Source organism: Canis lupus, chromosome 12 (genome assembly GCF_011100685.1).
Source record: "Canis lupus familiaris isolate Mischka breed German Shepherd chromosome 12, alternate assembly UU_Cfam_GSD_1.0, whole genome shotgun sequence".
NCBI lineage: Eukaryota > Metazoa > Chordata > Mammalia > Carnivora > Canidae > Canis > Canis lupus.
The window spans coordinates 10,999,460-11,022,366 of NC_049233.1; the positions used below are offsets into that span (position 1 = coordinate 10,999,460).

Sequence of the window (22,907 nt, forward strand, 5' to 3'; positions counted from 1 at the left end):
CTGATTTCCTCCCTAGATCCCTCCTCAAGCCTTTTCCACCTCAGTAATAGCATTACCATGTATCTAGTTGCTTAGGTCAAAAACTAGGAGACATTCTTCACTCTTCTCTTAGATATCACTTCAACCTACCAGTAGGCCATTGCATCAGTTCCACCTCCAAACTATATTCTGAGTCCAACCAATTCTCATCATCGCCCATGACTGCATCTCTTGTCCAGGCCATATGCTCACACCTGGTCCCCTGCAGTAGGTCCTAACAGGTGTTTCTGCCCCCTTTTACATACAGTCCATACCCAGCAGCCAGAGTAGTGTGTTGTAAAGCATAAATCTGATCTGTCACTCTCCTGCTCCAAACCTTCCTTTGGCTTCCAATTCACATCCAGAATTTAAATCCATGCTCCTTTCCACAGTCATGATGTATTACCCAATCTAGCCTTTGCCTACTCTTCACGTTCCTCTGCCCTCGTACCCGGACACACCGAACTCATGGGGCCCTCACCATTGATTGTTCCTGCTGCTTGGGTTGTTCTTTCCCAAGAAAGAACATGGCTGTCTTCTTGACACTCTTCCCTCCTCAGAGAGAAACTTCCCAACCACAACTCAAGTAGCCACTCAAGTAATTCTGACACTTCTGTTCGCTTCACAAAGCATAATTGAATCTTATTCTTTCTCCTCTTATTGTGTCTTCTCCACCAGAGTCTAAGATCCCTGAGGAGAGGACTTCACCATATACACTGAATGCCCAGTGTCCAACACAGTACTTGGCACACACAAAAATTCAATTTTATTGAGTAACTGAGCAAAGTGCTCAGCAGTCAGGGCTGAATGAATGTGAGCTGTTGCTCCTTAATTTTATTAGTATTTTATGTATTTATTTGACAGAGTGAGAGCGCACAAACAGGGGAGTGGCAGGCAGGCAGAGGGAGAGGGAGAAGCAGGCTGTTACTCCTTAAATTTTACAGAACTCCCTTAATTCCTTTGAATTAAGGAATTCAACCCTCCTGCCTGGGTTAGCAGGCAGCTGTGGAAGAGAAATGGCAATGTTATTTTAGAACTGGGAGAGGCCCTGAAGATCATATAGCCCTGCAGCTCCTATGGCTCTGTACCATGAGCATTTTAACTGGCTGGGTGTGAACATGGTGTCATCCCTATCTCTTCATGTTTATTGATATTTAAGCAACACTGAGTCGTCACTAAAAGTACGGCACCCATGCTCAAGTTAACTAAATGAATCAAATATAACTTGATTTAGCCTCTGGCCAAGGAGTCTAAAATTCAATTGGCTTTTTTCATGTGGGTCAGTTGCCCATGACCTGCCCTTAAATACCGCTGAGCTGCTGAGGTATAAATATATCATTTTAAAGAGGATTAGGAGTTACACAAAGAAGTGATAGCTGGAAGTGAGTAACAATAGCAAGGATTTAAGGAGGGCAGCATTAGGAATTGAGCAGGGATTTGCAAAGAGAACCCTGGGGATCGCAGGTGGTCAGCCATAAGCCTGGCTCTAGTAGTAAAGAAATGTTTGAGAGCAATAAGCCAGAGTCTGCTGAGCCCTGTAGGGCCTGGCCTGAAGCCCTACTGTAAATCCTCTCCATGCCAGTTGTTCTCTTGACCCAGAGGGTTCCCCTTGCCGAAGCCTCAACTTTCCTGTTGCCCCCTTGGCCACTTAGGACCGGTGTCAGCCCTGAGACCACAGGGATTGCACTGTGTATTGTGCTTGCCTTTATTCATACACATTTATATCTTTTATTCTTTAGAGGTTTTCCCCCTAGTCAATCTCCTTACTACTATTTTTTTTTCAAGTTGTCTCCATGCCCAGCATGGAGCCCAGTGTGGAGTTTGAACTCACGACCTGGAGATCAAGACCTGAGCTAAGATCAAGAGTCAGATGCTCGGATGCTAACTGAATGAGCCACTCAGGTGCCCCCAATCTCTCTACTTCTAAGCTTTACAGAAATGAGGACATTTTGATAATGTATAAGGGGAAATAAATCTGGGTTTTAGGTTTGAATATTCTGCATTTAATATGTGGACAGCTTGAGTACTTCCTAGCCTTTAGGCTGTCCCTGTCTTTAACTGGAACTCACACTAATCAGTGTCACCTTTTTTGTCTCAGCTTTATCTGGAAACTGGAGGGGTGATTGAGTGGGCTTGTTGTAACTTGGTTTTCTCTCCTGTAAAATGGAGGTAATAATTGTAACGATTTTATTGGGTTGTTATGAAGATTAAGTAAGATAGCATCTGTAAATGACTATGTAAAATGCTTGGCATAATGGATGGTGGTGATTATAATAAGTATGTTATGTGTTTTCTCATCTAAATTGAACTACGCATCAACTTCAGTAAGTAAATAAGACTTCGCAGCCACTCTAAGTGTTGTCCTCACCTCGGAAACACTCCGAGGTCCTTTCCAGCTATTTTTTAAACAGTACATACAGCACACAAGCATCTGGAGCATCACCAGATTCTTACTATCATCCTGTAATAGCTATTATATACTGGATGTCTATTATCTGCCTGGTATGATGTGAGGTGCTTCTAAGCGATCTAACACTCCAAACTTAATAGATAGGTATTGTTTCCTACGTTTTACTAATGAGTAAACTGAGGGTTAAGTAGCCTACCCAAGTTTAAAGCAGTTGGGGGACTGAACTCTTCTTATCTGACTCAGGCCTGTCTCCCAAGTCTGTGTTTTCTCTACTCTACTACTCATTAATGTTGTGGTAAAACTAAATAATATACTATAGTAAAGGGGCAATGGTGGCTTTCACAAGTAGGAATGTTAGGAAATTAGACTACTGCAGATGCTTAACCAACTCAGCCACTCAGGTAACCCCTGAGTACTCTAGTATTTTCTAAGTAATAAGAGGTTACCTGACTAAGCTCCAAGAGGGCAGAGACTGCTTTTGGATGGATTGCTATTGTATACCCAGTTCCTAGCTCAGTGCCCCAGTAAACATGTTCAGTAATATTTTGATTTTGACTTGAATGAATAAAATAGTAATACCCATTTAAAAAAAAAAAAAAAAAGGAAATTAGACTACTGGCTTAAAATAATTGCTGTATATATTTGCTGTGGTATGTTCAGAGGCCAAAAGAACATGTAAGTGATTTGCTTTGAAAACATCAAAACTAGGCCCTGAATGAGTTTGAGCTGTGGCAATAGGAATAAAAATATATATCTCAGATCCAAGAAAGCAACAATGAACCCAGGGCTACACCTCAGTAAAAAAAACAAAAACAACAACAACAACAACAAAAACCACCTCACTTCCTACCTGCTTTGTGGTTCATTTCATCTGGTCCTTTTCTCTCATTACTTCCCTTCCCACATGGACAAGAGGTGGTAGTTGGGTATTAATTCTAATCTTCAGAATATGCATTTTTCTTGGGAGATCCAATTGAAAAAAGCCAGCAGGATGAAGAAATTATCTTGTTTATATCAGGAAGTAGGCTTCAACTATGCCAAATACTTTTGTCAAAGAAATAAATACCACTAGTTTTTGTTGTGAATGTAGTTTATTTGTATATTTACCTTAAAACAAGATATTAACATGTAGTGCTAAGTAATCTGGTTTAATGTGAAAACAACTCAAAGTAGATGCCCCTTTAAAAGAGCTCACATGGAGAGTCAATGGAGGCAAGTTTGCATAAATCATCTTATGATATGGTGATTAATATTGTTTGTAAAGAAAAAAAGCTTAGATGTAGATCTGTATTCAAGGAATTATTTCTTTTAAAGTAAAAATGGTCACTGATGGCCGCTTTGCTAGATATAGTTCCATTATATCGCTCTTGTTTTATTGACTAGTTCTTAATCCCGAGGCTTATACCTGGGATAAGTGTGCTTTAGGCATTTGTGAATGAACTGAATGAGGTCATGGGGCACAAGGCTATAACTCTTTTCTTGTTAATGACAGTACTGTAAGTCTGATGCACAAGCAGTATGCATTCAAAACACTGATACCTGATAGTAGGTCAGGGAAAAGAGAACCGGGACTCCGACTCCAGTTTATGGGGGGAAAAAATGAGAAGGCATAACTACCCCACAGATGAAGAAACCACAAAAGACATGGATACGATTGTGCTGTAAAAAGGAAATGAATCGCTCCCTGGCGGTTGATGCATTGGCAGTTTCAGCACACTGCAGCCTTGCCTCTTTCGGGGCCTTCACTCCGATTTAATTTCATGGAAAAGTAGCCATCTCCAAACAAAAAGAATGCTATTTACCAAAAGAAAGAGGCCTTATAATGTGGGACTTAATAAGGAAAAATATTTATCTGTGCCCTGCACAGTTTTCAAAAGCCATTACTTCCATTCAATGTTTGGTATTTTCTGCAGTGCTGGTTACAGAACAAAAGAAAAGCTTCCTGAATGAATGAATCACAGGATATAAAAGGTGATACAGTAATTTCTCGAGAGCTCAAATTCCTTAACAGTGATCCTTCTAGGCAACCTGGTAAGTAAGGGTTTGGGCAACAAAGAGTTCAGTGCATGCCGCAAACGTGCATGATCTGCTGCAGCACAGTGTATTAGTTTTCAAGAATGTCATGCTTAAATGAGGTAAAACTGGAGGTTACCATCCCCCAACTAGCATTTCCCAGCTTGCACTGAGGTAAATATGAAGAACTTTAACTGTTCAGTGTTAAATGAACCAAAATAACCGAAGGTTCCTTCCAGGTACCTCAAAAGAGAAAATGTGCGTAAGGAGTATTTCAAACATTCACGTTCAGATGAATGAAATGATACAAATTAAAATCAGTGCAAACTAGTAATTGACCAATAACAGAATAACAAAATATAGACTCGATTCTTTTTACAGATGGTAGTCAAAGTGTTTTGCTCACATTTGTTAAAATCAGACCTGAAATGATGATGTGTATAGAACAGGTACAGTGGTTTTTCACTATAGTCCAGTGTGTCATTAAAGTTCCACCCCTTGCTTTGAGCTGATCAGGGCATGTGGTAGGCTCATGTGGGCTCAAGAGAGCAGTCAGGTAGACTCACAGTCATCCCAACTGGAAGCCTTTCTATCTCAACATACATGTCCGACCCACCCTCGGGTCAAATGCCAGCACCAGTGGACTTGCTGAGACGTTAGGACTTGCCTTCTGCTTTTTCTTCTGGTACCATTTCCCAGACTGGCTCCTTGATGTGTTCTGGTAACCGTTCTAATTTTGTCTAAAAAGAGAAAAACAAAACTATGACATAATATGGACTTAGCTGAACTCTTTAGCCACAAATTGGACTTACTAATTTTGTTTCCCAAGTCCTCTTGTCTTCTTTGTTCCTTTTACCCCTCTCATCTTTGTGCAGGACTCATAAAACACTCTCACTCAGCCTATTTGATCCTCAGTGATCTCCAGGGACTGCCAATTAATGTGGACCCTATGTCTAGACAACCACTAAGAGGGAGGGAGTCTCCAGAGGCGGCTTGGGGAGGATGTAGGCCGCAGTGGCAGGATTCTGCTGGATTGCCACCGCTGCAAAGGGAGGCAGAGACCCCAACCACTGTGGCAACTCCACCTCTACTTCCACTACATGCCCTCCCCTCCACTCAGTGGACTAGGACAGGGCTGCAAAGTATCAAAACAATGCAGATCTCTCTCCAATGGGATACAGAAATTCAAGTCATACCTTTGTCACTTCCATGGCAACTCCTTCAGGTAAGTTTCGCTGAATATATTCCAAATAGACATTTGCTGTACTTCCAGTTAGATGTTCTAACTGAAATTTCAAACATGAAATTGGTTCAGGATATGCTATTAAAGCAGAAATTTTGAGTTTTTTTTTTAATAAAGTGGTACAGCCTTTTCTTCCTCTATGAAATCTTACACAGAATTCTTTTTTTTTTTGAGAGAGAGTGTGCATGCATGCAGGTAGGGGTGGGAGAGGCAGAAGAGAGAGAGAACCCCCAAGTAGGCTCCAGGTCCAGCGTGCAGCCCAACTAAGGCTTGATCTCATAACCCTGAGAGCATGACCTGAACTGAAATTAAAAGAGTCAGACGCTTAACTGACTGAGCCACCTAGACACCCTCAGAATTCCAATTTATTTATTTTTTCTTTTAAGATTATTTATTTATTTATTTATTTATTTACACAGAGAGACAGAGGCAGAGACACAGGCAGAGGAAGAAGCAGGCTCCATGCTGGGAGCCCGATGCAGGACTCGATCCTGGGACTCCAGGATCATGCCCTGGGCCAAAGGCAGGCACCAAACCACCCAGGGATTCCCCAAAATTCCAATTTAAAAGGAAAATACCATGGCATCCAGGTGGCTCAGGTTAAGTATCCAGGTTAAGTATCTGACTTTGGCTCAGGTTATGATCTTGGGGTACTGGGGTCGAGCCACACGTCAGGCTTCACACTCAGAAGGGAGTTTGTCCCTCTGCCCCCTTCCTCCCCACTTGTGCTCTCCCTCTCTCAAATACATACATACATATATACATACATACATACATCTTTAAAAAAGAAAGAAAGAAAAGGAAGAAAATACAGATCTGGTTGACTGGAAGGTGGGCACATGGCCCAGAACACCTTAAAACCAGGGCTCTTTGAACCCAGCTGGTAAGCATGATTTTAAAGCAGTACACCTGCATTCATTTTAATAACATTTACTAATCATTTACTATGTAATGGGAGCATTCTAAGGGCTTTTGATAAATATCTCATTTAATCCTCACACTAACCTTAACGAGATGGGTACCACTGTTATTCTCATCCCACAGATGAAGGAATTGAGGTGCAGATCACATAGCTGGTACATGCCAGTACTTGGACCTGTCTGACCCCAGAACCCTTGCTCTCCTTAACCACAAGACTGTGTTGACTCTAGTGGATGCACAAACGAATAATGAAAAACTTTAATGTTTCCCATTGTGGACATGGAAAGCCCTGTTAGTGTGCAAAAAGAATCACTAGAACTATGTAAAAAGTTAACTAGAATTTTTAAAATTTAAGCAAAATTGTTCCAAGGCTTTATTATTGTATGCAAATTAGTCACCATAATCTTCATTGCTGAGTTAAGTATGAACTGCTCTAAAGGATGGCTTTACTTGATTCTGAGCTCCTGTCACTTACCTTCTCTTCTCTACAGCTATCAGCATCATGGGCTGACAGGAAGTCCACCCAGTTGACATTAAAGGAAAGTTACAATGTGCTAGTGTGAAACTGGACATTTCAAAAATGTTTGGGTGTCTGAAATGAACTCACCTCTAAACATCTGTAAAGTGTTCTCATTTCATACTGAACTCTGTGCTTCTTGAAAATATGTACTGATTTGAGAAGAGTAAATCGTTCTATTTTCCTTGGAGGTTCGTGTCTAAAAAAACAACGGGCAAAACAGCATACTTAAGCTAAGTGGTGTTAAAACCTGAGTCACTGATATCAAAGCACTATTCCACAATTTTATAGGTCAGGCTTAAACTCAATTATAGGCATTACCTACCATTTACAGACTTCCATTTGCCAAGACTGTCATGTATTAACAGCTGCTGTCATAAAGCTCAGGCCAAAATAAACACCATAGACAGTAATGGGAACAAATATTCCACAGACCCAAAAATGAGCCCTGGCAGGTAAGGGCACATGCATACGCCTTTGGTTTTTACCCCCTGAAGTCCTTTTTTGACCAAATACATGAACTGTGAAGAGCAGCACCAATGTGTTACTGTGTGTGTTGTTTTAGGGAAATGTACAAATGTATCAATAACCACAAAAGGCTCTAGGAAAGGTGTGCATTCCTTCTGTTTTTAAGTCAAGACTGGCAAAGCCCCAAATGGGCCTTGTTCAGCATCAGAAGGAGCAGGTGACAAGACAAAAGAGGTGCGGAAGGCTCCCCTTTATCCACAGTTTTGCTTTCAGAAGTTTCAGTTGCCTGTGGTCAACCACGGTCCAGAAGCTGGTAACTCCTTCTGAGAGTCAGAAGGTCAATAGCAGCCTAACACAACATCCCAGTGCCCACTAATTCCCCTCACTTCAGCTCATCACCTGGCATTTTATCATCAGACATCATGCCAAGGGTGAGTACAGCACCAGAAGAGATTTTGCGGGGGGGGGGGGGGGGACGACGACACATTCACATAACTTTATTACAGTACACTGTTGCAACTGTTCTATTTCAGGACTAGTTACTGTGCCTAATTTATAAATCACTTCATCAAAATAAATAAACAAACAAACAAATAAATAAATCACTTCATCATAGGTATATATGTATAAGAGAAAACAGTACATGGAGGGTTCAGTACCACCCACCGTCTCGGGCATTTGCTGGGGGTCTTGGAAGTATCCTCCACGGATAAGGAGGAGGTTACAATAGTTATATTTGACCCACCAGAGATTTTTAGGGCCGCATGAAGCTCACCTTGTTCCTGTATGAAATGATTGGGTGAGTGATGTTTCTGAAGGCAGTTTTGAAACTCTGGCTATATCAGACAAAGATCAGCAGATCCAAGTTGTCTAAAAGGATTGCTTGTTCACCTAATTCACCACCCTGCCCTATGGAGAGTCCAGACGTGAGGACTTCTTAGGTTTCCTTATGTCTATACAGTTGCTAAATAAAAGATTTCCTTTATTTACCTTGTCCACTCATTCTAGTATTTAAAAATTTTCGTAGATAGGAATCCTGATTAGGATGATATGACAAATCTAAACTCTACCCACCATGAGTTTCTATGGTATTTTAAGAGCTCAGACCTAGCTGGGATCAGTACATTTTCCTGGTTGACCATTTTCCAGCCCCTAATAGGTCAGATTAGGAAAGATCATACTTACACTTTAATAGAGATACCAAGTTCTTTTGCAGCAAGCACGGCAAAATATTCATAACTGTCCAATACAGCCTTATCATGGCCTTTTACTAAAACTGACAGGCGCTTATATAATGTATCTGGTTCATCAGAAATGGTTATCTACAATTTTAAAATCAAAAAGAAAAGTTTCAGTTGTGCTTCCTCTAATATTTATAATTTGAAAATTTCATATATTATCCTCGAACAATTTCAGAGTTTCCTAATAAATGGAGAGAAAAATGCTGAGTAACATCTTAGTACTGTTAGCTTAATTTTCTAGGAACTAGGACATTCAGATCTCCACAATGACTCTTACAATCTGTTAAAATATAGTTTAAACCAAAAAGACTTTCAAGCAACTACAAAATCACTAAAGGAACCTTTAACTTCATAGTTATTGAACCCCAAATATATAATGGGAAAGGATTTTTGGATCTAGTCAGGTCAGAAGATTTGGACTGGGAATTAAACTTCCACTTCCAGCTGAATGACAACAGGCAAGTCAGAGAATTTCACTGCACTGCAGTTTGCTCATATATAAAATAGGATCATACCTATACTAGAGCTCACAGCATCATCACTCACAGCATCTCTGTAGGGAACTAATAAGTACACACAGATTAAAGTGCTTATAAATTATAAAAAACATTATTATACAAAGGCAAGCTGTTGCCATTCTTATTTTTTATTAGGTTTTATTCATGTGTGTTTTGCCTGCCCTAATAGAAAAATTACTCATTTCTAATTAAAATGTTATGGCAGTGACTGTATATTTAGCTTCTACCTCTTCCACTCTAATTCTTAAAGATCTTAGGAATAATGGGTTTGACATTTCTGACTTTCTTCCAAGAGGTGAATTATATTCACCTTCATTCATTCATTAGACCAATAATTTATCTTACTAATCCAATGATTCAGGGTTAAATTACTTCACTCCTGAAAGGAGATCTACTTAATAACCAGGAAGCTAGTTAGACATTTATTCTCAATTACCCCAAAGAAGGTTGCTGGAAGAATACACTGATATCCTGTATAATAACTTGGGGAACAAGCGAGTGGTAATACAGCCCTAAGATGTGTTTTGACTAGTCCATACAGGGTTTTAAAGATAGTATCAATCTGTCATGACATGAAAAATCAAGAGATCTTGAACAAAAATTTGGATTTAGTTTAGCTTGGAAAATTTAAGACCAGGTGACATCACTAGGTCTAATTTCCCAGATGGTAACATGGGGCTAGAGTAAGGAGCAGCTGTCTCACTTAGAGCCACCCCACCACCTTTCCTCCAGGCCTGGCCCATGCAAACATTTGACTTGGAGACCCAGAGTTTATTATATGTACTGTCATGGAAATATATCCAGTATGTATTCAGTGAAAAAAAATCAAAAGAGCAGCACATTATGTAAAATACAATTCCATTTTGGTGTGCATGTGCACAGATGAGATGATTACACACAAATATCTAGAAGTCATTCCAAACTGTTAAAAGGGATTATTTTGGGGAGGTAGAACGGAAAAGATTCAGAATTTGTAAGGATTGTTTAAACCACAAATTTACACAAAAACTGGGTTGACTGAATCATGGTTTTCACTAAAAGGAAACAAGGTTACACAGATTTTCTACTTCTAGATTTTCTTTGCTTGTGGTAATGTTCTTCCTCACTGTGAACAGTCTGGGCCCAGGCCCAATGCCTTAAAATGAAAATAAAGACCTGAAGCCTACAAAAAAATTTTCTGTAACATAGTATCAAATATTCTGCATCATTAATTCTGACCACTCTTCACACTGTGCTGAACGAAAGCAAAAGTCTGCTTATTCCCACAGTTATCAGTTATTTGGGCTAAATAATCGATTCTTTGATTCTCTGAGAGATAATGCAAGCACCCAAGGACATTAGAGAGTACTTTACTTAGGCACACTGTGTACTTGTCGGCATTCCAGGACAAAATATTTTTATTCATAAAGTGTCTGGGAAACAATCCCAAATGAAATGATGAGAAAAGTTTATTGCTACTATAGCTCCTTACAAAGAAATAGGGAATACATACCGTAGGCTTAGTCAAATCCTTGGGAATATCAACATGTAGGCTTGAAAACTGTACCCATTTCATGCTGGTACTGCTATGTACGGAAACAAAGAAAAACCTAAGTGAAACAGCACAAAAGCCCGTTTCTTTATTCAATTTAGCACATCCAATTATATACTTACAGGAGAAAGCCACCATTTCTGGCTGTACTGCTCTTAGAACTATTTATAGAAAAATTCCTTGAACCCTAGAAAAAGGGAGGAGCATGTGTTAGAATTAAAGTCAATCCTCAAACATTCATAGTTTCCACTAAAAAAAAAAAAAAAAAATCAAAAGATGTACAATGCTTCAAATTAAGGGCCATCTCATTATTTCAGATGAAGATACTAGGGTAATTAAAATGCCAGATTAGATTTCATTTAAAAACAAGAGGACAATGACAGAGTTGATAATCAAAACAGAGTTTCAAAATACTAGAGAATTTGAGCTTTATTTTTATTATTTTTTTATTTTTTGAGAATTTGAGCTTTAAAGCTCAGGAGTAAAAACTCTTTTAAAATGCCATTTATACAGCCACACACAAGTAATTCTCACAGTAAAAGAACACCTATGATTTAAATATACACAGGCATCAAGTAAAAAAAAAGAAGTGACTTTATTTTCCCATTAGATTTTGATAGACTAAATGTACTTCAATACATATCTTGCCTGAATATTTCCGAGCAATAAATGTCTCTTTATAATTTATTAAGAGTTGGAATAAGAATTCTAAAGAACCGTTTTTAAGCTTTCATACATCTTTTCTAGCATAGGTTTCTTGGATTGGCTGGGATAGCTTAGCTTATAAACAAACTGAAAATACACAGTGAAACGGATATCCAGCTTACACCACCACTATACCTCATACTCCCACCAATCTAGCCTTTCCAAATTCTTTATTGTCAACTCCCCCTGGTGGACAAAATTTCTGGTTGTAGGAGACTTACGGTACTACATGTAATAATGGATTTTGCCATTTGTTTTTCCCTTGAGCTTTCTTTTTTTTTTTTTTAAGTCAAAATTTTAATTTTATTCATTCAAAATTTTCATTATGTAAAGATAACACGGAAAAGGGAAATCTCAATTCAGGGGCAAAAGAAGGCCTTTTTGAGGAAAATGTGGGCCTGGAATTAAGGGCCAATAGCAAATAAGTGCTAGACAGTGCAGTTCGGGAAGGAGACAGTGCAGTTATCCTTTTCAAGCAATAGAATCAAAATTTATTACATTGGTTAATCTCCCTTGAGCTTTCTTGAGATTTAAAAATGTGACCTGAGAGGGGTGCCTGGGTGGCACAGCTGGTTGTGTCTGTGTCTGTCTCTTGGTTTTGGCTCGGGTCATAATCTCGTGGTCCTGATCGTGAGATCCAGCCCTGTGTGGGGCTGTGTATTCAGCAGGGAGCCAGCTTGAGACTTTCTCTCCTTCTCTCCCTCTGCCTCTCCATACTACACTCGCTCGATCTCTCTCTCTCTCAAATAAATAAATCTATTTAAAAAAAAAGTAACCCGAGACTCAGGTATAGTATACTTAAGATCCTTAAAAGTACTTAGAAGATGAAAATAACACGTTAGTACAAGTAAAACAAAACAACTGAGGGTCACCTGGGTATGTTTTAAAAGCCTATTCTTAGCTAATTGTCCTGTCCCCCCCTTCTGCACCCAAGATGGATGCAAACCAAAACTTTCACATTCTCCCTTGTATGAATGGAGAAAAACAAAGGAAAGGAAATCAGGCACAATATGAAGTAGTAGGAGATAAGTGCCATTTCCCCACACACCATCACAGAAGAAACTACTTCCCTGCACGTACACCATAGACCCCACAATCTGATGTGCAAAAGGACCACAGGTCTGAGTGCCTGGGTAGCTCAGTTAAGTGTCCAACTCTTGATTTGTTTTCCCTCTTTCCCTCTCTCTCTCAAAACAAAAACAAAACACAGGGCAGCCTGGGTGGCTCAGCGGTTTAGGGCCACCTTCGGCCCAGGGCATGATCCTGGAGTCCCCGGATCCCCCAGTATAAAAACTTCTGCTTTTAAAAGTTAGAACCTGGGATGCCTGGATCTCTGTCTCTCTCATGAATAAACAAATAAAATCTCAAAAAAAAAAAAAAAAGAGTTCTTAAGTTGTTTTTGTTTTGAAGGGATGGAGCTGAGTCTGGGGAGTCTGGGTGTGCTTTAGTAGCTCAGAAATTCAACCTGTACCACCAGCTGACTTTTCTTTAAGAACACTGGTTCTCAAAGTATGGTCTAAGGATCTGAGGGGGCCATATTTCAGGAGGCCTGGGAGATTAAAACTATTTTCATAATAATAGCCGTTATTTGTAATTTTTCCACTCTCATTCTCAACCATGTACAGTGAAGTTTTATAGAGGCTGCATGCTATGTGATACAGCAACAGACTGCAGAAGCAGATATGAGAATCCAACTGCCCTCTATTAAGCCAGACATTATAGAGTATGAAAACTAATAAGGGGAAATCTTATCAGAGTAGAGTAGGGAGGCTGAAGGGGGAGCCATACTACTGAATGTCGATTATAGAAATTGTCAATTAAAGGCCCCAACAGGAAAAGATGTTCCCTGAGTCTTCTACAAGAAATTGACTACCTCTTGCAACTCAGCCAATGAAAAGCCATCACTCTCAACTCCTGCTTTTCTCCAGTGGACTTTCATTCAAAACCCCTCCTAACTTCTTCCCTTTTCCCCAGGAAATGTTTCTCTTCTTTGTTTATGGGACTTGAGATAGCTTTCATGTCCCAAACTGCAATTCTGTGTCATTCCCAAATAAACCAATTTTTACGGGTAAAATAGCTTTCTTTCTTTTTTTTTAAATAGCTTTCATCTTAAAGGTTAACATTATTTGATGATCAGAAGGGGGATGCAGGGACTCCTGGGTGGCTCAGTGGCTGAGCGTCTACCTTTGGCTCAGGGCGTGATCCCAGAGACCTGGGATCGAGTCCCACATCGGGCTCCCTGCATGGAGCCTGCTTCTCCCTCTGCCTGTGTCTCTGTGTGTCTCTCATGAATAAATAAATAAAATCTTTTAAAAAAAAAGAAAGGGATGCAGAAATGACCCCCAATAACTTCGAAGCTGGTGAGCAAAAAGGTGCCAGGGCCCACAGAGCCAATTAAGCTCACTGCTCTCTTACAAACCCTGGAGTTGGAGGCTAAGTTTCTCCTGGACTGTGATCTCTACTCTGTGTTCTGAGCTCTCCAGGCTTTATTTAGGATCTGTCTTAAGGCTTTGTCCTTTCAGAGTACTTGTCTGACCTTTGATCTGACTCCTTTTTGGAACCAGGTGGTTCCTGTTGGAACTGTGCCTATTTGAAACTGTGTTAGTTTTGGTCTACCTCCTTCCCAGAACTGGGCTGTTCCCACTAGTTCTCTGCTGGCCTTTGGTCTGATTCCTTTGGAACCAGGATGTTCCTGTTGAAACTGTGCTGTTCAGGAATTTTCTTTTTTTACTCTAGAGAAAAATTTCTAAGGAACAGGATCTCAGTCATTAAAATGCCTTGAGGGCAGCTCCCCTTCTGGAACACTAGTGGCTTTATGTTTAAACATCATGGTTCTCCCTCATGCCCATGTCTGACTAAATGAGCTGACTTAATCAAAAAGTAATTTAGAACTTCAACGGCCAATGAAGGGGAACTTCTGACTTCCTTAAAACTAAACCAGGCAGCCATGTCTCTAAAATTGTCAAACCTGAATGAGATGTCTATTTTGACTGTATCTTAAAATCTTCCAAACATTACCAAGGAATCTAAAACTGCCTCTCTGCAAGATACAATTTCTAAACTGAGACGAAGACAAAAAGACTCTTAAGGTCTGAGACCCCCACCCTTCCCAGGAGTGTGGCAGCCACTTTATGCTCAGGCCCCACCGGTGGTGCTATCACCCTCCTTCCCATTCTGCCGCTTCCATCCCCTCTACACCTTCAACCTCCCCATTCTAATTCTCTCACCAAACTTCCTTTTGTATCTGAACCTCGCCCTGCTTCCTCTTCTACTGAACCTATAAAAACCTGCCCCTTTAAAGTTAAATCTTTACAGCTTCACACAGCAGCATCATAGCCAATGAGGTTTACCCGAGGTGCGATTATTGCTAATTAGTCTTTTTTTTTTTCAAGATTTTAAAAACTTTTTGAGAGAGAGAGAGAATCTTAAGCAGACTCCCCACTGAGCACAGAGCCCGATGCAGGGCTTGCAGGGCTCGATCTCATATCTCCAAAATCATGACGGGCACGGAAATCAAGTTGGGACGCCTGACTGAGCCATCCATGTGCCCCTACAGTTAAATCTTCTGAGGATCAAAATAACCCCTAAATTTCTTATGTTCCCTGGAATGATGCTGAATTGACAGCCATAGTTAAAGTTTCCTATAGTGACTGAGAACCCCCATAGGTTTGCTGAAGCATCTCACATATTCAAACTTACCAACCTGGTTTCTCAGATTTTTTAGCAATTAGTCCACATGCATGTTGGTGAGGGCCAGGCCAAATACTGGCTATAGCTAGCCTGAAGGGAATACCTTGAAAGGAGTTTAGAGAAAAAGATCTCTAACTTTTTTTTTTTTTTTAAAGATTTTATTTATTTATTCATGAGAGAGAGAGAGAGAGAGGCAGAGACACAGGCAGAGGGAGAAGCAGGCTCCATGCAGGAAGCCTGATTGGGACTCGATCCTGGGACTCCAGGATCATGCCCTGAGCCGAAGGCAGGCACCAAACTGCTGAGCCACCCAGGGATCCCAAATCTCTAACTTTTGGCAAGATACTAGAACATTCACTGGAAATCTCCTCCAAACAATTACAGTAGCTTTTTCTAAGCCTGTTGATGGGAACAAAATTCAGTCTTGCAGACAAAAGCCTGATGAACTTTTTCCTATTATAACTGATTTCAGATTGTTTTCAAAGAAAATTCTGGTCTCCCTTTTGATGCTGAATCTATCAGGGTAGCATTTAACTATGTTTTTTTTTTTAATATTTTATTTATTCATTTATGAGAGACATACAGAGAGAGGCAGAGACACAGGCAGAGGGAGAAGCAGGCTCCCTGCAGGGAGCCCGACGCAGGACTCGATCCCTGGTCTCCAGGATCAGGCCCTGGGCCGAAGGCGGCACTAAACCACTGAGCCACCAGGGCTGCCCTTAAACTATGCTTCTTAATGGGCTGAATGGGGCTAACTCAGTTAAAAAAAAAAAAACCAGGATGGAGTGGGAAACTGTCCACTCCTGATTTAATTTGGCAAACCAGCTTGCTAGTACTCTAGGGGAGTCACTTAAAAGAAAGACCATTACAATTCTTAATTTTTCTTCTTCTTTTTTTTAAAAGTAGGCTCAATGTCCAGTGGGGAGCTCAATGCAATGTGGAGCCCAATGCAATGTGGAGCCCAATGAACTTATAACCCTGAAATCAAGACCTGAGCTGAGATCAAGAGTTGGACACTGAACCAACTGAGCCACCTAGGTGCTCCAAAATTTTTAATTTTCAACTCTAATAAATGAAGGCCCTTAAACAAACCCCAAAACTTGTTTCTGCTATTATTGTAAAGAGCCAGGACACTGGAAGAAAGATTGTTACCATCTGAAATGTTCAAGGTGCCTTCACTGCTCTACAGCCAGCCTTTCCAATGTCCTCATCCCCACAACAGGGCTTCAAGGAACTATAGGGGCTCTTCCCAAACCTCCCTCATACTTGGCTCAGACTTTCTCTTCCTTATTGTCTGCCTGTTTTTTTAAAGATTTTATTTACTTATTCATGAGAGATGCAGAGAGAGAGAGAGACAGAGAGAGATACAGGCAGAGGAAGAAGCAGGCTCTCCTCAGGGAGCCCAACGCAGGACTTGATCCCAGACCCAGGGATCATGTCCTGTGCCGAAGGCAAATGCTCAACCACTAAGCCACCCAGATGTCCCTCTCTGTCCTTCTTGACACCAGAACTTCACTCTTGGTGCTTCCCTTTGCTCTAGGCCCTTTGGGAGAGACATACCCTTTTGTCCTTAGTTCCTCTGCTCCTATTCATTTGTTAGGCTGAGATTTTCTTTTTTTTCTTTCTTTTTTTTTTTTTTAGAAATACATCATGCTAGAATTTTTTTCTCCACAGAGATGGAAATGATTCTAGAATTTGACAGTAGTAATCAAAATGGCCAACCAGGGGGATTCAAAGACCTTTTGACATCTTATTTTCTCCATGTCTGACAGCATTGCAACTGCATCTGGGGACACTGTCAGTCCCTATTGGGACAAATCCTCTTTCTGGACAAAATCTTCAACTGATCAGCAGAATCCATAATGCACTTCCCATCAAGATTCAAATAGATCTCTCAAAATCTCTCCCCAGAGCGCCTGGGTGGCTCAGTGGGATTGAGCCTGCATCAGGATCCCTGCAGGGAGCCTGCTTCTCCCTCTGCCTATGTCTCTGCCTCTCTGTCTCTTATAAATAAATGAATAAAATCTTTAAAAAAACAAAAAACATGGGACACCTGGGTGGCTCAGTGGCTGAGCATCTGCCTTTGGCTCGGGGTATGATCCCAACGTCCTGGAATCGAGTCCCACATTGGGCTCCCCACAGGGAGCCTGCTTCTCCCTCTGTCTGTGTCTTTGCCTCTCTCTCTCTGTCTCTCATGAATAAATAAAACCTAAAAAAATAATAAAGTTAAAAAAATAAACAAACAAAAAACACCTCTCCCCAGATTTAATGAATACCCTATTGAGGCCCTGCAAGGCATCAAGCCTGTAACAGAAGATTACAAAGTTCAGGGTTTCATTATCCCCTGCACTAGTCTGAGTAATACGCCTATTTTTCCTGTGAGAAAACTCAATGGCCAACAATGGAGGCTTGTCCAGGGCCTCTAAACAATGTAATTGTTATCCCCTGGCACCCTGTTGTTTCTATCCCCCTTTGTTGATGACATCCATTCCCACCGAAAGCAAGTTTTTCACTGTAATTGACCTACAGAGTTTATTTTTTAGTATTCCAGTTGGTAAGGATAGCCAATATCTTTTTTCTTCCATTTGGGAGAGATGCAAAGACACCTGGACAGTTAAGAGTTGCACAGAGTCCTTACTTTTCACCAAACAGATCTGGATGACAGAAAGTTTTCTGCAGCCTCTACTTTGTTATAACAAAGATGATTTGCTTTTCTGCTGTCCTTCTCAAATCTCTTCTCAGTAAGATAGCATCTACCTATTAAAGCTTTTGGCCTTAAAAGAACACAAAGGCTCCAAAGAAAAAAACTGCAGTTTGCTCAAATTCAGGTTTGACAGTTAAAGTGCCTAACCTCAGAACAAGGACTACATTTGGATCTAAGTAGGACTTTTGCCATCTTGAACTTTCCAAACCTCAAAAAAAGTGCCAATTATGAGGTTTTCTCGAACTGGCTGGCTACTGTCAAAATTGGATTTGAAATCTCTTTTATGGCTCAAGCTCTATATGCTTTACTAATAAAAGAAAAATGACAAATCCAATCCTATTATTTGGAAAAACTAAGAAGACAATGCTTTGGGGACTTTAAAGAAAAGCCTAATAAAGCCCCTGCCCTCAGACATCCTAATTACCAACTTCTCTTTTTATTCTGTATGGGGAGGGAGAGGGAATACCCTTGGGAGTACTTACCCCAAAACATGGGGTTCATGATGGACCTATAGGGTACTGTGCCCAATAACCAGACCCTTGTACAGGGGGATATTACCCTAGCCTCTGAGCCATTCTTGCCCCTGGACATAGTTAAGGCCACTGAAGAAATAATTATGGGATCTCCTTTAACTGTCCTTGAATTTTAGCTAAGGATAAAGCTGCAAATTTATACCAACGGTCAGTATGCCTTTAGGGTAGCTCATGCCTTTGGAATGTTAGTAAGCAGTCAAGAAGTTTCCTAATCTCCAATGGGGATAAAATTTAAAACATCTCCTGTATCCAAAATTTATTCGATACCATACTTTGGCTGGCTGCTCTGTTATTAAGGTACCCAGGCATTCCAGACTCAACTCCCTGGGCACCAAAGGAAATCATCTCACTACTATTTCCAACAAAAATGCTGCTTTCAAAGAAATCAACAGCCAAACCTCTGTCATGGTTCAAAGGGATGTTCCCCCAAATGATAATTTGGAAAAATTAACCAGAGATACCCAAAAATTGGCCCCAGAGAGGGAAAAACAATATTGGAAATACAGTTAATTGTTGGCTCTCTAAAAAGAGACCTGTGGTTTGGATCAAATAACAATCTGGCCTTACCAGAAATTCTAACATTCCCACTACTTAACACTGTGCATGTACTAAGCCATTGGTCTACTGACAAAATGAATGTCATGAACAAATATTCATGGGGAGACATTAATAAGGCTGCAAAAGGTGTCTACCTCACTCATCTCACCTATCCAAAGTACAATGCAGAGAAACCTGTTTGTGTGAATTTCATACAGCTCCCCCACCCCATGGATATAAATGTTTTAGTCATGGTTTCTACCATTCTCACTGAACTATAAGCTTTCCCTTGTAGACAGGTGACTGTTTCTTCTGTGGCTAAAATTCTGGTTTATTCCTACCAGGGGAAACCCCTCTTGCACTTCATGGTAATTGGGGAACCCATGTTACCAGTCTGGTGCTTTGACAAGTCTGTGCTGTTTGGCCTGTTACTGTGTGTGTATTCAATCCTCAGGGTTAACCTCACTAATGGTACTATTAAGACTCAATTGGTAAATCTGCAGACTCTCCAAATATCTTAGCCGAAAGCACTGCCGTTGGTCCTTCTGAATCTCAGATCCACCCACTCTGGAACTCGGACTCTCGCCCTTTGAGCAGTCACAAGATGCTCAATGCACCTGGCCCCTGTTTCCCTGGCCCGTGATTGACAAAAGGAGATAGATCTCACATCTTAAAGACCTAATTACTTCTATTAAAAACAACCACGCTTTGGTAGAGCAATCTCTCCACAGTTCACTCCCGGAGACAGGCCTTAACTATCACACCAGCACACTTTGCAACCTGGAGATTCCATCTATTGAAAAAGATACGTCCAGAAAGACTCTGTTTAACCTCTCTGGAAGGGACCTCATCAGCTACTGCTAACCAACCCCTGTGCTGCCAAACTCCAAGAGACAGACTAGACTCCAGGGTTCACATGACACATCTTAAAAAAAAGCAACAGGGATTCCTGGGTGGCGCAGCGGTTTGGCGCCTGCCTTTGGCCCGGGGCGTGATCCTGGAGACTCGGGATCGAATCCCACGTCGGGCTCCTGGCATGGAGCCTGCTTCTCCCTCTGCCTGTGTCTCTGCCTCTCTCTCTCTATCATAAATAAATAAAAACATTAAAAAAAAAAAAGGCAACAAATCCTGACTACACCATCTGATGACCTAAAAGTAAAGATTTCCCAGAACTGAAGTAGATGACATCTGAAGAGACAGCTTTTTCAAGATGTCCAGCCCAGGCCTGTATACCTTTTCCTCACTGTTTACTTCTATTTTCTCTCTTGTGCAAAGAAAGTGCCCTTGTCTTCATTTCCCAAACCCTGTGAAAGAGGGAAACCTCTTCCTCTGATTATGGCTTTGGAAAACAGCCTCATCATGATCCTGTGACAAATTAACCTTTCATCGCTTGTTCTGAAGGGTGAGAAGGTTTAGCAGTCACAAGTCTCCTTTTTCATCTGGACTATTAACTGACTCTGGCGTTTTATCTAAATTCATGGTCCTGAATTGGCAACCTTATGTGCTGTATTATTGGATTATATTTGGCTCCAAGCAGTTCTTTTGAGATAATACTGTTTTCATACATCTTTGACATCTTGCTGTTTTTATAATAAGTTCATTAGCTATTAGCTTCACCTTTATGTCTATATTGTATTTTCCCAAATGCACTCAGTTAATTCTTTCCATGTGTTCTTGCAGTATTCACTATTTTGTCTCATGGCTACTTTAAACAGGTACTTCCAGGAGGCATACATGACCACAGATTTGCCTCTGCAGGGGGAACTTTCCGTCCCTTGGCTGGAGTGCCAATAAATATTTCAGTTTGCTATCTTCAGACTTACAGTACTGGTTTAGAACCATCTAACAATTTGGAATTGTTATGTTACTTCTTTTGTTTTGTACAATTGAGTTTTGTACATAGCCTGTCAAACTTTTGTAAAAATGATATAACCAATAGAGATGCTCTCCAATGCTTACAAGCTTGATGATGTCGTGATAGATGGAAATGCCTGAACATTCCCCCTGCCACCCCTCATTACTTGAATGTGACCTCAGTAGGTTTCCAATCTGTGCTTTCCCTCAGACCTAAGACATGGCAAGCAGGAAAAATCCTTCCTGGCACTGAGGGACGCAACCACTAAACATGGAAACCTGACTCTCAATCAGCAATGTTTCTGATGAAAAAAAAATTTTTTTTAAGATTTATTTATTCAAGAGAGAGACACACACAGAGGCAGAGACATAGGCAGAGGGAGAAGCAGGCTCCTCACAGGGAGCCTGATGCGGGACTTGATCCCAGGACCCAGGATCATGACCTGGGCCAAAGGCAGATGCTCAACCACTGAGCCAGTCACCCAGGTGCCTGTGAAGAAAAAATCTTAATCAAAAGAAGAGGTGGGCAGCCCGGTGGCTCAGCGGTTTGGCCCCTTCAGCCCAGGGCGTGATCCTGGGGACCTGGGATCGAGTCCCATGGGACTCCCTGCATGGAGCCTGCTTCTCCCTCTGCCTCTCTAATAAATAAATAAAATCTTAAAAAAAAAAAAAGGAATAAGAAGAGATAAAAATAAAGGGAAACCTCACTCAAGTAGAGTTGGGAGGCTAAAAGAGGGACCCACACTACTTAACATCAATTACAGGAAGAATTGCCAATTACAGGTCTCAACAGAAGAATCAACAGGAAAGAATGATCAATCACAGGCCCCAACAGGAAAATATGTATACATCTTGCATCTTCTACAAGAAACTGACTACCCTTGCAATTCTGGGAAGGAGCAATCATCATCACCCTGAACTCTTGCTTTTCTCCAATGGACTTCCATTCAAAACAGCCCCTCCTAACTTCCTCCTTTCTAAAATAATATGCCTCTCCTTTGGGGGTATCCGTGTGGTTTTGCCATACCTTGCATGTCCCAAATTGCAACTGTCATTCCCAGATAATCTAACTTGTGCTGGTAAAGTAACTTTTATTTTTAAGGTTAGCAGATCTACAAAACAAAAACAAACAAAAACAAAAACAAAAACAAAGAAAACCAAACAACAACAACAAAAAAAACATAAAACTGCCGCTCTTATCGCGGTTTTGAAAAATTTAAGTCATTTTCCCGTAAAATGTTAATTAACATGGAGTTGATTTTATTTTTAAGTGAATAAGCATTGAGATTCTCAGTTTGGTTTTCTGATATGCTAAATACCCATAGCTAAAACCCACAAGAACAAAAAGCTCTTTGGAGTCCTCAACCAGTTTCAGAGAGTTAAGAGGGTACCGAGGCCAAGTAATTTGAGAACCACTGCTCAAAGTCTTGCTTGGTCTCCGAAGAACGGCACGGAGGATCCTTAACCCATTCCTATGACTTCAGCTACTCCCATCTAATCTCAGAACCCCCGGATATCAGAAAAGCATCCCACTTTGGTTCCATAAAGAAGATCTTGTAGCTGAGATTAGCTCAGCCCCTAATCTTACCGAGGTAATCCTTCTCTGACCTTCCGTTTATTTCGCAAATCTGAAAGCAGCGCTTTGGAATACATGTTGTTCAACATTCTTTCTAGCTCTAACATGCTACGATTCATCTTGTTCCCGTCTTTGCCCTCTTATGTTTTATTCCACGAGAGAATTTGAAATAATAAGACTGGCCCCTTTCTCGCCACCTTCCGGCAAACAACACGCCAGGATGCGGAGTAAATATCGGGAGAAAATTCCAGATGGCCGGCACGACACCTGGCACTCAGAATTCGTGGCTGCTGTCCTGTCAGCCGGCTTAGCACCCCCAGCCCGCCAGGTACCTGCCACAGACGCCGGCACATGGAGCCCAGCGCTGCCCGCGCCGCCATCTTGCCGTCTCGGCCTCCCAAGACCGCTTCCGGGGTCACAGCCGCGGC

The 22,907-nt window shown here is 41.0% G+C and overlaps 1 protein-coding gene across 2 annotated transcripts; it reads right to left on the reverse strand.

The window, feature by feature from the left end:
* Positions 1 to 3,500: 3,500 nt before the first annotated feature.
* MRPS10 (mitochondrial ribosomal protein S10) lies at positions 3,501 to 22,907 on the reverse strand. 2 transcript variants are annotated; one of them, XM_038554063.1, is made up of 7 exons: positions 22,812 to 22,907; positions 11,003 to 11,067; positions 10,842 to 10,914; positions 8,776 to 8,912; positions 7,213 to 7,321; positions 5,638 to 5,727; positions 3,501 to 5,181 (listed from the first exon to the last, which is right to left on the reverse strand). In XM_038554063.1, exons 1-7 carry the CDS (start codon positions 22,857 to 22,859, stop codon positions 5,098 to 5,100), a joined length of 606 nt encoding a protein of 201 aa, XP_038409991.1. In that variant the 5' UTR covers positions 22,860 to 22,907; the 3' UTR covers positions 3,501 to 5,097. The 2 variants fall into 2 exon arrangements, with proteins under 2 accessions (XP_038409991.1, XP_038409992.1); XM_038554064.1 differs by having other exon boundaries at positions 10,842 to 10,911; positions 22,812 to 22,902.